The sequence below is a fragment of the Acomys minous genome, assembly GCF_964271855.1.
Source record: "Acomys minous genome assembly, chromosome: 3".
In the NCBI taxonomy this organism is placed as follows: domain Eukaryota; kingdom Metazoa; phylum Chordata; class Mammalia; order Rodentia; family Muridae; genus Acomys; species Acomys minous.
Window position 1 is genome coordinate 3,394,878 of NC_140485.1, and position 12,102 is coordinate 3,406,979.

Genomic DNA, 12,102 nt, shown 5'->3' on the forward strand with positions numbered 1-12,102 from the left:
AACTGAAAAGTGTGACTCGGTGCCGGTTTGGTTTCTGTTAAAAGTTAAAAGTCTAGAGAGCAGTGGTCGTGTCAGCCATTAGATCAAGACAAGACCCACCCTGAATTTTTTTCCCTTTGATTCAGGGTTTCTCCGTGTAGACCCTCAGTACCCTGGAACTCACTCTATAGACCAGGCTGGCTTTGAACTCAGAGATCTGCCAGCCTCTTCCTCCTCAGTGCTGTGGTTAGAGGTGTGTGCCACCACCACCCAGCTCACCCCAAATCTTTATTTCACCTAGCACCTTCTTGAATAATGGGATCCAAAGGTGACCCTACCTTGTAGCCAGGAGCCTTCCTTGAAAGAGAGTGCAGGAAAAGTGTGCATTTGCCCAGGCAAAACGAACTGTTAGGAAGCAGGCAGCAGAACACAGGAGGACCTCAGAGGGACAGACGTCCATCTGTGCAAAGCCACTGTCAGCTGATGTGGGAAACAAAGCTAGGGAGCAGCTGGGCCCTGAAGTAGGGTACACTTCTCTTAAGGCTCCAGCCCTTTAATCTGACGAGAGTAACCTAGTTAATAATTTAAATATTTCTGTGCCACACAAAAGGATGTGTGCTCAGATTTTCCTCCATCTGCCACCTACTGCTACTGCGTATAGCCTCTGCCATCAGTCCCTTCAGGCTTCCAGCCCTGGTCACACTCTCTTCTCCAGGAGCCTGGAGTAGAGGAGCTCACTAGTAGTTGCTTGGGAACGTGCTCCCAAGACCCCTCGCAGCTGGTCGGGGCTCCCCTGCTCGGCCGGCTTCCTTCCCATTCCTTCTCTGTTCTACACTTCTGTAGCTGTTTTCTGTAACTCCACTGTACCGTATTTTCCAAAGAACTTGTCTTGCAAAGATTACTGTTAATTTGTTACTAGAGACAGTGACCTGGGCCCTGTTGTGTATAGGTGGCTCTTGAGTTGTTTGGTCTGGCAGCAGAGTAGACATGAGTCCCTCATTTGTAGTCCAGTTACAGAGTTGCCGGTGCTGGCGCCCTGCTCCCTGTCTTGTCTCTGTGGGCACTTGCTCCCGTGTACTGTTTTCCACAGCCACAGCGTGAGATGGGGTGAGTGGAAGGGCCTTAAAGATTAAATCCTTTTGGTAGGACAAGGCTCATGTGAGTTTTTATTGCCCTATAGAGCAAGGCTTCCTAAAGTTTTTCTGCTCATGACTCCCTTTTGTGTATTTGGTGGCCTACACCTTTAATCCTAGTACTCAGGAGACAGAGGCCAGTGGATCCCTGTGAGTTCAAGGTCAGCCTGATCTACATAGTAGGTTCTAGAACAGACAGGGCTTCGTAAAGATGCCTCAAAAAGGAGAAAAAAAAAATCAGCTGTGTGTATGTGTGTATGTGTGTGTGTATGTGTGCATATATGTTCATTTGTGCATGCTTATGTGTGTGGTTGTAGGTCAGATGGTGTGTACTTGGAGGCAGAAGACAGTGGTTGGTTCTTGCTCTCCACCTGGCTGAGGCAGGCTCTCCACCTGGCTGAGGCAGGCTCTCCTGTTGTACCCTGCTGTTTACAGCAAGCTAACTTGCAGAGGCTCTCCTGGCTGCCTCTCCTGCCCTGCAGGACTGCTGGGGTTACAGACTCATGGACCTGCGGGGTGCAAGAATAGGGATTTTCACCCCACAGTGATATTCCAATGTTTTATTAATGCCAAGAGATATATTTTGACCCCCCCTTTAAAAAAAATAAGAAAAAGAAAGGTTGTTGCTGGGCCAGTGAAATGGCTTAGTGGGCTAAGATACTTGCTGTGAGCCTGACACCTCTCTCCCAATCCTGTTACCGACAGGTTGTCCTCTGATCCCTCATAAAAATATAATGAATATGTTAAGTAGTTATATTAAAATTAAAAGGGCTCTTATAATCTAAGTATAATTTACCAGAATGTGCTCTAGAGTTTGGGGAGAGGGGTTCATTCTCGTCAACCTTTTGGATTTTTTTTTTCCAGCATGATAAAAATTTAAAAACTCGTTTGAGAACCATACATGATTATAATGCATTTTAATCAGGTCTACTCCCTTTCAGACTCCCCTTTAATTCCTTCCTTCTCCCCTCCCCCACACTTCCCCTCCCCACACTTTCCCCTCACAACTTCATGTGCTCTGGTTTTAAACCCATGCACTGAGCAGTGCTTCCTGTATATGCATAGGCGTGGGCCCATCTGTTGGAGCACAGCCCTGAAGACGGTGACTCTCCGCCCCCAGCAGCCGGCTTTTGTTAATGAGGGCCACTTTAATTAGCCTAGTCCTCATGTGCTTCAGAAGTTTGTGCTTTCCTAAGTACAATCTCTCTCTCCTTTTTTTGCCCCCCTGAGACAGGTTTCTCTGTGTAATGGAGCCTTGGCTGTCCTGGAACTAATTTTCTTTCTGGTTTTTTTCTAAAACAAAGTTTTTTCTGTATAGCCTTGGCTGTCCTAGACTTGCTCTGTAGACCAGGCTGGCCTCAAACTCACAGAGATCCACCTGCCTCTGCCTCCCTAAGTGTTAGGATTAAAGTCCTGTGCCACCATGCTTGGCTTTATAATTACAATCTTAAGACCTACTTGTAGGCCTTAAATTAAAATTTATTTATTTGTGTTTTTGGGGGGAGTGAGTAATATGGGCCTATCATAAAAATGTATTTCATTTGTTGTTTAGTTTCTTTTTATCTTTTTTTTTATTTTGTAGAAAATACTGCAGTTTCTACCTGAACGAATTTTCTTTCGATGGCATTACCAGAGTATAGGTAAGACAAAAGCAAACAATATATTAGTGATCTGGATTTCTACCAGTTGAGATTTCAGCAATGCCTTATGTAGCTAACACAGTCAAGATGACTTATAAAAAGAAAAAAAAAAGGCATGGTAATTAAAATCAAATCACCACAAGAGCGCAGAGGATAAGCAACTGTGGAGTGCTCAGCCCTAAAGGGTCACTCTATCGTGTCTCCTGCACCAAAGCCTCAGGGGAGATCGTAGAAGACTCAGGTGTGGAAGGGTTGTATGCGGCAGAGCGTGGGGAGGCTGTTGTAGCCTGAGCTCACAGTGGCTGCACTTGCTTACACAAGACCTGCGCAAGATGGAGCCTGTTAACATCCTAGGATGGATGCAGGAAGGGTTAAACAAAGCAGAGGGCGTGAGGCTTGAAGGGAGCCATGGGGAGGGGACAACAGGAGCTGGAGCGGGGAGTGGGAAATGGAAATAATCAAAGAGATTGTATAGATGTATTAAATTCTAATGGATAAATTTAAAAGGGTAAATCTCTTTCTTACTCTAAATGTGCCCTTGGAGTTGGAGGCCATGGGCTCCCTGTGAGCGTGTTAAAGATGCACAGCGTCAGGCCGCAGGCTGACCTCCTGAGCGTCGTGGTCTCTCAACAAGGCACACAGAAGTATTCCTGTGGGCATCAGGTTGAGAAGCACTGGTCTAGAGTATTTTCTTAAATAATTGTACATATTCTTTACACAGAAACTTGTTCTTCAAGCCTGAATTATTGATTCAAAATTCCCTTGTTTGAATACTTTAAGATGTGGCAGCCAGAGGGAACTTAAAGTAAAGCAAACGGCTGTTGTTTTGATCTGGTAGCAGTCTGGGCTGTTTTGGTGGAGGTGCTGTGTTTCCAGCCTCAGGTGGGAAAGGGATGTGCACTTTTCTCCAGCTGGCCGGTCCAGATGAGAACAGAGGAACCCACCCATGGGATCCTAGGTTCCCTTTTGCTCAGGAACCTTAGAGTGCTCAGGTTGAGGCCATGTGTTAGGCGAGGCTGCGGTCTCACCGGGAAGATGAACATTCACCAGGTGTTACAGTTCGCTCTTTTAAAATGAGATTTCAGAAGCATGGAGGCAGAGGCAGGCGGATCTCTGTGAGTTCGAGGCCAGCCTGGTCTACAAAGTCCAGGATAGGCAAGGCTACACAGAGATAAACCTTGTCTCAAAACAAAATAAAACAACAACAAAAAGCAAAATGAGATTTCTGGTACCAGATGGCAGTGAAACTCTGGTGTTTCAAAAGCCTGTGATGGTACCCCAGTGTTACAGCTCTTTGGACTGGTTAATCTACAGTATTGACGGCAGGGGTGTGGGTGAAAGCCCAAAACCGACCGATATACATACCACACAGCAGCAACAGGGTGGGCTTCAGCAGCTTCCTGACCGTGTTGTGCCTGTGCACCTCGGGATCTCATGGCTGCCAGCAGCGTGTTTGACGGGCAGCCAAGCTTCAGACACTCCAGAAGTTGTGGAGGCCTTCAAGGAGGAGGAGAAACCCTCCTTGAGCCTCAGCCAGTCATGGTGAAGGAGTAGAGTGATTTGTGAATCAGGGAGCAGTAGGAGGGAATTTGCGGGTGAGTATGTTTGATTAGCTAGGGGTGCCAGAGACACTTGATTCACATGTAACAACACAGCCCTATCATAAGAGGGGGAAAGCAGTATTTAATTATCCTGTGGGTGGAGGAGGAATTCCAGGTACAGTTAAAGGTCCGAGTTTGAAAGTCAAGACATCTCATTAGCATAGGGTGGGAGTCTCCAGGAATCCCTAGGAGCTTGCTGAACTGTTCTCATCAGGAAAGGTCTGGCCTTGTCATTTCCCTGAGGGCTATGTGATGCTCCTTAGAGGTTCTGGGGTTCCCCAGATTAGGCAGAGAGGGAACCCCACTGAGAAAGGGTGTCCATCGTCTTACACAGAATTCAGAGGCTATCTGAGATGCCGGACTCACACAGCGTTAGTGCCGTCCCTTCTGCCCAGCTCTTTACTTCTGACAGCATAGTTACAATTTAAAATGCCCAGCCTAACTGGAACATTCTAGGCTATCCATTATGAATCCTGCACGTGTTTTAAAGAGTTCCTGCTTCGGTCCTTTTACCTGTAAGAATCTGCCACATGATACAGTGTTTCATCCATATTGGATGTCTGCGTTGGAGGAATGAATGAACCTTGGAGTAGAATTTTACTTTATTTGATAAGTCATGCAGTACAATATTTATTGAGGGAGAGACAATCCTTTGGGGTCAGCAATGAAGAGCATGTCGCCATTCTTGCTTTGGATGGGCCTCTTGTCCCTTAGGTAGATAGATGAGAAAAGTAATTGCAGTGTGATTGTTGCTGTGAGGGGAATATAGTGGGAAGAGAGCCGGAAGGTCCAGGAGTTCCTCCCAGGAGAGTCGAGAGACCCTTCAAGAGAGGACCCTTCTACCCGATCCTTGATAGGTGGACAGCGCTTCCTGGTTGGGAGAGCAACATGTACAAAGTCCAGAACCTAAAAAGATGGAGATCAGTAGATACTCCAAAATTCAGAGCTCCAAATTTAATTTAGGATTATTTCTGTGAAAACAGGTAAACTCTTAGAGAAACTGAATTCTAGCGTTGTGTTACAAATTTAAATTTAAAGAAGATAAAGTATGTATATTGTGTACACCCGTGGAGCTTGTGACTGTATCATTATATTGAGAGAGTGTCTTAATCTTTAAATCTTTCAAATAAGCATCTGAGCAAGTTTGCTCTAGCATGTCTGCTTAACTGAAGCCTTGCAATTACATATGTAAAGTCAGGTAAATTTCTTAAAAATGCCAAATACAAGCTAAAGAGGCGCCCTGGGGATCTGAGCTCCATTGTGCGGGATGAGAAGTGAGAGCCTGGGTCTTGGCTGTTCAGGAGGAGCCGTCTCTAATTTGGTTTATAACGTTAGTAGGAAGACCACATTTGTTTGCTTGCTTGTTTGTTTTCAGATAGCACTTCAGACTGTCTGAAGATTAGTGGGCTCATCTCCGTGTGAGTAAAACATGCTAGACACTCTGAAGATTAATTTGGATTGTGTTGTGAAACTTTACAAATCCTCTAGGCACTAAGTAGTATTCTTTAATTTTGTCCAATGTCAGGAAATGAGTTAAAATTTCTGACACAATTTGTTGTTTACCCAGTTTGGTAACATCAAATCAAGGATGAGCAGAGGCCTCGGACTTTCTGAGCTGGGAGCGCAAAGGCCTCAGCTTCTGAGCCATGGAGTCACTGCGCTCTTACTTGTGGGACATGCAGTGCTGTCTGTGGTGGAGTAGTAGGGCTGTTGATGTGCAATCATTTGCCTATAAAGTCATTCTTACTTATCACTGATGCTTATATGCCTAATGCTCAAGGCAAGTAGAGGTTTTAAAGATATTTTTACAGGATTAATCAAATCTAGTATTCACTCACTGGCATGTGTTAGAGGCCTACATCTTTAGGCTACATATACTTTAGATTCAGACTTGTTTTGAATTGTAAAGATTTATTTTATTTTTAGGCGTGCACACACATGAATGACGGAAGAAGGAGTCAGATCTCCTGAAACTAGAGTTATAGGTTGTTATGATCTGGCCGATTCTCTCTCTCTCTTTTTCTTTCTTTCTTTCCTTCTCTCTTTCTTTTTTGGTTTTTCGAGACAAGGTTTCTCTGTGGAGCTTTGGCTGTCCTAGACTCCCTTTGTAGACCAGGCTGGACTTGAACTCACAGAGATCCACCTGCCTCTGCCTCCGAGTGCTGGGATTAAAGGCATGTGCCACCACGCCTGGCAATCAGACCGATTTTCATAAGAGCAGTAAGCACTCTTAACTGCTAAGGCCTCTCTCTAGCCCTTTATTTTGAAGTTTAGATTGTCACTGTGTGTATTGATGTACAGTTACAAATAACTGAGGACATCTGCAGGACTTAATGTCTTTGTAACACTCCTACAGGGCTAGGCAACGGCCAAACAAAGTAAGCTATTGGTTTTGGGATTTAAACCTGAATGTTTAGTGACTATGGAGTAACCAAGCTCCAAGCAGCCCCGGTCCGATGTGGCCCACTTCACAGCCTTTTGGATCTTAGGATTGTTGGTAAGAGGTTGTTAATTTGTCATCATACATATTTATGTTGTATGTCTTTTGCCTCTGGCATCCTTTCTAGTTAACTTGAATTTGTTAAACAGTTATTTGTCACTTGAGGTCTTGACTGAGTTAACAGTAGAAACTGAAACTGTAAGTGAGCCCCAGGTGCCTGAGGAGTGTGGTACATCATGACCAGCACAGCCTCATGACTTGAGTGCTGTGTCTCCCAGGTGCCCTTGCGTTCTTGACAGTCAGTGCCTGGCATCCTTGCCAACGGAAGACTGTGCTGTACAGATACTGGTCTAGAACTTGATGTTGTAACAGTGCAGCATATGGTCTCCTGTTACAACTGACATTCACTACACAAAAACCCTGAAATAAAGCAACTCCACTCTCAGCTCTTCAGTCTACCCTGGTGGCCACAGTTTATCAGCAGCTGCCGCCATGTGATGTCTACTTCTTGTCCTGTCATTTTGCTTGTCAGTAGCAACCAGAGGCATTCTGTTTTTCTTAAAACAATTTTTAAAGGGAAGCAATAGTTTGCACTTCGTCCTTGTTTTAGGCTTTATTTTTTGGTTTTCAAGACAGGGATTTTCTGTGTAGCCTTGGCTGTCCTGTACTTGCTTTGTAGACCAGGTTGACCTTGAACTCACAGAGATCTGCCTGCCTCTGCCTCCCCAAGTGCTGGGATTACAGATGTGTGCCACCTTGTCCAGCTTAGGTTTTACTTTTAATTTATTTTTTATCAGAGGGGCAGTGCAACAGATCAGATGGTAAAGATGTTTGCCACCAAGCCAGATGACCTGAGTTCAACCCCTGAGACTTACAGAGAGAAAACTGACAAGTTGATCTCTGACTTACAACACACACATACGCATGCGCGCACACGCACAATTTAAAACTAGCTTTTTGCTGTAAACCAGTGAAGTGGGAAACATATTTCAGCTCTGTTTTCAGTATGAAGTCAACATGGGTTCATTCTCCAGGTTTATAGAGGGGCTCTGCTAACTGATGGTAACCTTGACTGACTGTTGGGAAAGTTCCACGGCTGATAAAAAATGCAGACGTGTTGAAGCTTTTCCTGTAGTCAGGTTTAAGCTTGTAAATTGCAGTGGCTAAAGCAGCTGTTTGACAGTAAATGAAAGCTGTCAGAGAATGGTGTGAAAAAAGGTGATGGCAGCAGAACAGGGATGTTTGAAGTGAAAGCAGGCTGTACAACTTCCTTGTGTGCCCATATGACATCAACACAGGACTTAGGTTCCATGAGTGCCTTCTTTGAAATAGGTTTCCGTTCATGAGCATCCACAGAGAGGTTTCTGCCTGGTTTACAGTGCAGTGATGGCTGTTTGTTTAATGGCTGAAAAGCTGTACTTAAGGTGTTTTAGAGCAAGTGTTAAACATAAGCAATCTTTCATCTTGCAGGGATAAGACTCAGTGAAAAATGCAGGGCTGTGCAGTATTTGGTTGTTTTTTATATATGTCATTACTAAGTCTAACTTATCCGACCTGTTTCTCTCCTATAGTGTAAAAACCAAGTGCATAAGTAAACTGAAAAATTATTTTTGACTTTTCAGCACTGCTGCTGGGTTTATGCATGGGCCTACCAGTGCGTTCCACACTGTTGCTGGGTATATGCGTGGGCCTACCAGTGTGTTCCACACTGTCGCTGGGTGTATGCGTGGGCTTACCAGTGTGTTCCACACTGTGGGGCGTGTGAACATAACAAGCAGTTCCTGAGTTCTTGCCCCTCGGGTCCTGCCTCTGAGGAGCTTGAGTGGAGGACCTTTCCTGTTTCCCGTGCAGTTGCTGTCCCTCCCATTTCCCTCTCCCCTCAAGGCTGGGCCTCCGGTACACCTGACACTAGGACTCTCTCATAAGTGCCTCGTGGTCTGGATGAGCTAACCAGGGCCTTACTTGTCTCAGTTCATGAAGGAATGGCTGGGTCATGCGCTGGGAGCGGGGCCAATTCTCCTGGCTCAGCAGCAACCCCACGGGTGGCCTTTTCTCTCACCTCCTTGTCATCTGAACCTTGCTTTTCTTGGGGACTCCTCTGCATCCTCAGGAACACGGAGACGAGGTCATGGCCTTTCTTTCTTTAGTTCTAATTCTAGACGTGATTCAGGACCCCTCTCTTTGGACTGTGCCAGCTTGCTGCCATGTTGTCTCATCTGCTTTTTTTCATGGCGTGTTCTCCCTGGGCCCTTCTTCTCCATCTGTGAGCGGCTTCCTGCCCTTTGTTAGCATATGGGTATCTGTACGAAATACCTCCTTGTAAGTTGTTTGTCAGAGGCCGCAGAAGCTCCCTGCCCTTACAGATGCAACCACCAGTGCAAGCCACAGCTCCTGGAAGGACCTATGCAGTGTCCTGGAAGAAAAAAAAAAATCAACCATCTTAGCCAGTTGCGAGCCTTACTCACTGTCGTGCTCACCTGTCAGACAAGCTGTGCCCGCTCTAGTTCATAGCCCCAGGACACTCACAGAGGTCAGGCCTGACAGTGCATGAGTGTGTTACCTCACACCCTCTGGAGGTGGGTGACACTGTGAAAACTACACAACCAGGAGGCCATTCCCAGCTCAGTTCCAGCACGGTTTCCTCTTTCTCTTACACCTGAGGTGTGTGATTTCTTCACTAAGAGGGTCTTATCATCTCGTTCTGGTGGACAACCAAGAAGAAGGGAAAACGGTGTTGTTTGGGGCCGTCCGGGGCCTCTCGTTTCATGAGACTTTTGTCTTTTTGGGCCTGGGTGATTCACTCAGTCTAATTTTTTCCCCCAGTTCTACTCATTTACCTGCAAATTTATTTTTCTTTAAACTGAACAAGATTCCAATGTATATATGTGCCAGATTTTTATTATTCATTCATCACTTGATGGACAGCTAGGCTGATAGGCTGATTCCATGTCCTACCTCCTGTAAATGGAGCAGCAATGAAACAGGTGCACAGTGTCTCTGTAGTAGGAGTATCAATCACTTGAACTCTTTTAATTAATTAATTAACTAATTAATTAATTAATTTATGTATATAAGTGCTCTGCCTGCATGTACACCTGCATTCCAGAAGAGGGCATAACATCACACTATAGATGATTGTGAGCCACCTTGTGGATGCTGGGAATCGAACTCAGGACCTCCGGGAGAATAACCAGTGCTCTTAATGGATGAGCCATCTCTCCAACCTCATTTGCACTCTTTAAAAATAATTTAAAGGGTCTCATAATCAAAAGTACTGCTATCTTTAAAAAAATCTTTTTTCAGCTGGCAATGGTGGCACAGACCTTTAATCCTAGCACTTGGGAGGAAAAGACAGGTAGATCTTTGAGCTTGAAGCCAGTCTGATCTGCTGAGTGAGTTCTAGGACAGCCAGGGCTGCACAGAGAAACCCTGTCTCAAAAAGCAAAAACAAAACAAAGGGAGAAAAAACCCAAACAACTTTTCTCCTGTGATGATGTGTGCCTTTGAAGGTCAGTCTTATATATTTTTAAAAAGGCATGCTTTTTTTCTTTCTGAAGCTGATCTTTAAACATATATTTTATGTTAAGAACACTTGCTGCTCTTACGGAGGACCCAGGTTTGGTTTCAAGCACCCACATAGTGGGTGGCTTACAATTGGCTGTAAGTCCAGTTGCAGGGATCCGTCTAGTGCCCTCTTCTGGCTCTCAGGGTAACTCCACCATCAGTGTAGACACATGAACATGCATGCACACATACATCACATATACACACAGAAATAAAAAGTAGAATAAAATAAATATAGAGTAAATATTACCTTATGTGCTTTAAATATTTACTTGCATACTCTTTCTAATCAATTGTTTTAAACTTCCAGGCTCAACTTTAAAGAAGCTTCTACACACTGGAAATTCTATTAAGGTAATCCTTTTTGACAAAAGTATAATAGAATAGTTCTTTAAATTCTTTTTAGATTTATTTATTTTATTGTATATGTATGAGTGTTTCGCTTGCACATATGTATGTGCATCACATGTGTGCATTGTATCGTCTGGAACTTGAGTTATGGTGGTTGTGACTAAAGGCCATGGGAACTCATCCAACTTGTTTCACTGGCATCTGAAAACCCTTTTTTTATTCCCATTTACTTATGTATCTTCTTTTATTGACATTGCTATAATCATTTAGGAATACTGAAAAGAAGCGATGCGTGTTTTTGAATTCTAAAAATAGGGTAGAGATAGAAGTGAGTGTAGAGTTCAGACGGGACATTTTCTATTGGGTGCTGCTCACCATTCAGGTCATGGTGAAGGTGTGGGAAGGAGCCCAGTGTAGACATGAGGCAAGGAAGCTGCAAAGCACGCACGGCTCTCAGCCACGTCTGCAGAGACTTAGTGCCAAAGAACATTATGCTAACATGACTGAAGCTCTGCTCTGTTCTCTCCCAGTGTGAGTGTGGAAGGGCAGCGTCTCTGCCATTGCTCCCAGAGGCAGCTGGGCATTGATGATGGCGAGATTTGCCTTACAGAATGATGTGCTGTTGATAGTTGGGTGGGAGACTTCCACTGCGTGAGGAGCCTTGTGCGTATTAACTCACTAATCCTGCCGTTTCACAGACGGGCGACTAAGACTTGGAGAAGTCAGATGACTCTCCATGCATCACAGCTAGAAAGCAGTAGAGGGTGAATTTGAACCCAGGTCCCTGCTCCAGTGCCCAAGCTCTCAGCCTTTGTGCTGCATCCTTGCTCGTCACTAAGGGAAGAGCCTGTGCACTTTAATGATACTTTTATCTCTCTCCTTCCCTCCCTTCCTTTCCCTTCTTTTTATTTCCTTCTGGTTTTTGGAAGTGGCCAGAATCTTGCTTTTTTTTTTTTTTTTAAACAGAGACAAAAATTTTTTGCAGGTATTTTTTCTTTATTAATTCATTAATATTACATCTCAATTGTTATCCCATCCCATGTATCCTCCCATTCCCCCCCCCCACTTTCACCCTATTCCCCTCCCCTATGACTGTGACTGAGGGAGACCTCCTCCCCCTGTATGATCATAGGGTATAAAGTCTCTTCTTGGTAGCCTGCTATCCTTCCTCTGAGTGCCACCGGGCCTCCCCATCAAGGGGACGTGGTCAAATATGGGGCACCAGAGTTCATGTGAAAGTCAGTCTCCACAGGATAATGTCCTGTCCATTGGCTAGATCTGGGTAGGGGTTCAATGTTATACCCATCAGAATGGCTAAGATAAAAAATTCAAGCGACACCACATGCTGGCAAGGATGTGGAGAGAGAGGAACACTCCTTCATTGCTGGTGGGAA

The 12,102-nt window shown here is 44.8% G+C and overlaps 1 protein-coding gene across 5 annotated transcripts in view; it reads left to right on the top strand.

The window, feature by feature from the left end:
• Nucleotides 1-12,102, top strand: part of RALGAPA2 (Ral GTPase activating protein catalytic subunit alpha 2) — a 279,884-nt gene that overhangs the window by 49,162 nt on the left and 218,620 nt on the right. For all 5 annotated transcript variants that reach the window (XR_014778094.1, XM_084776127.1, XM_084776128.1 and 2 more), the window contains exons 4-5: nucleotides 2,695-2,752; nucleotides 10,668-10,711. Coding sequence is in view for 4 of the 5 variants with exons in the window: in XM_084776127.1 (XP_084632253.1) it covers nucleotides 2,695-2,752; nucleotides 10,668-10,711 (102 nt within the window). In the remaining variant the exon portion in view is untranslated. The remainder of the gene's footprint in view (nucleotides 1-2,694; nucleotides 2,753-10,667; nucleotides 10,712-12,102) is intronic.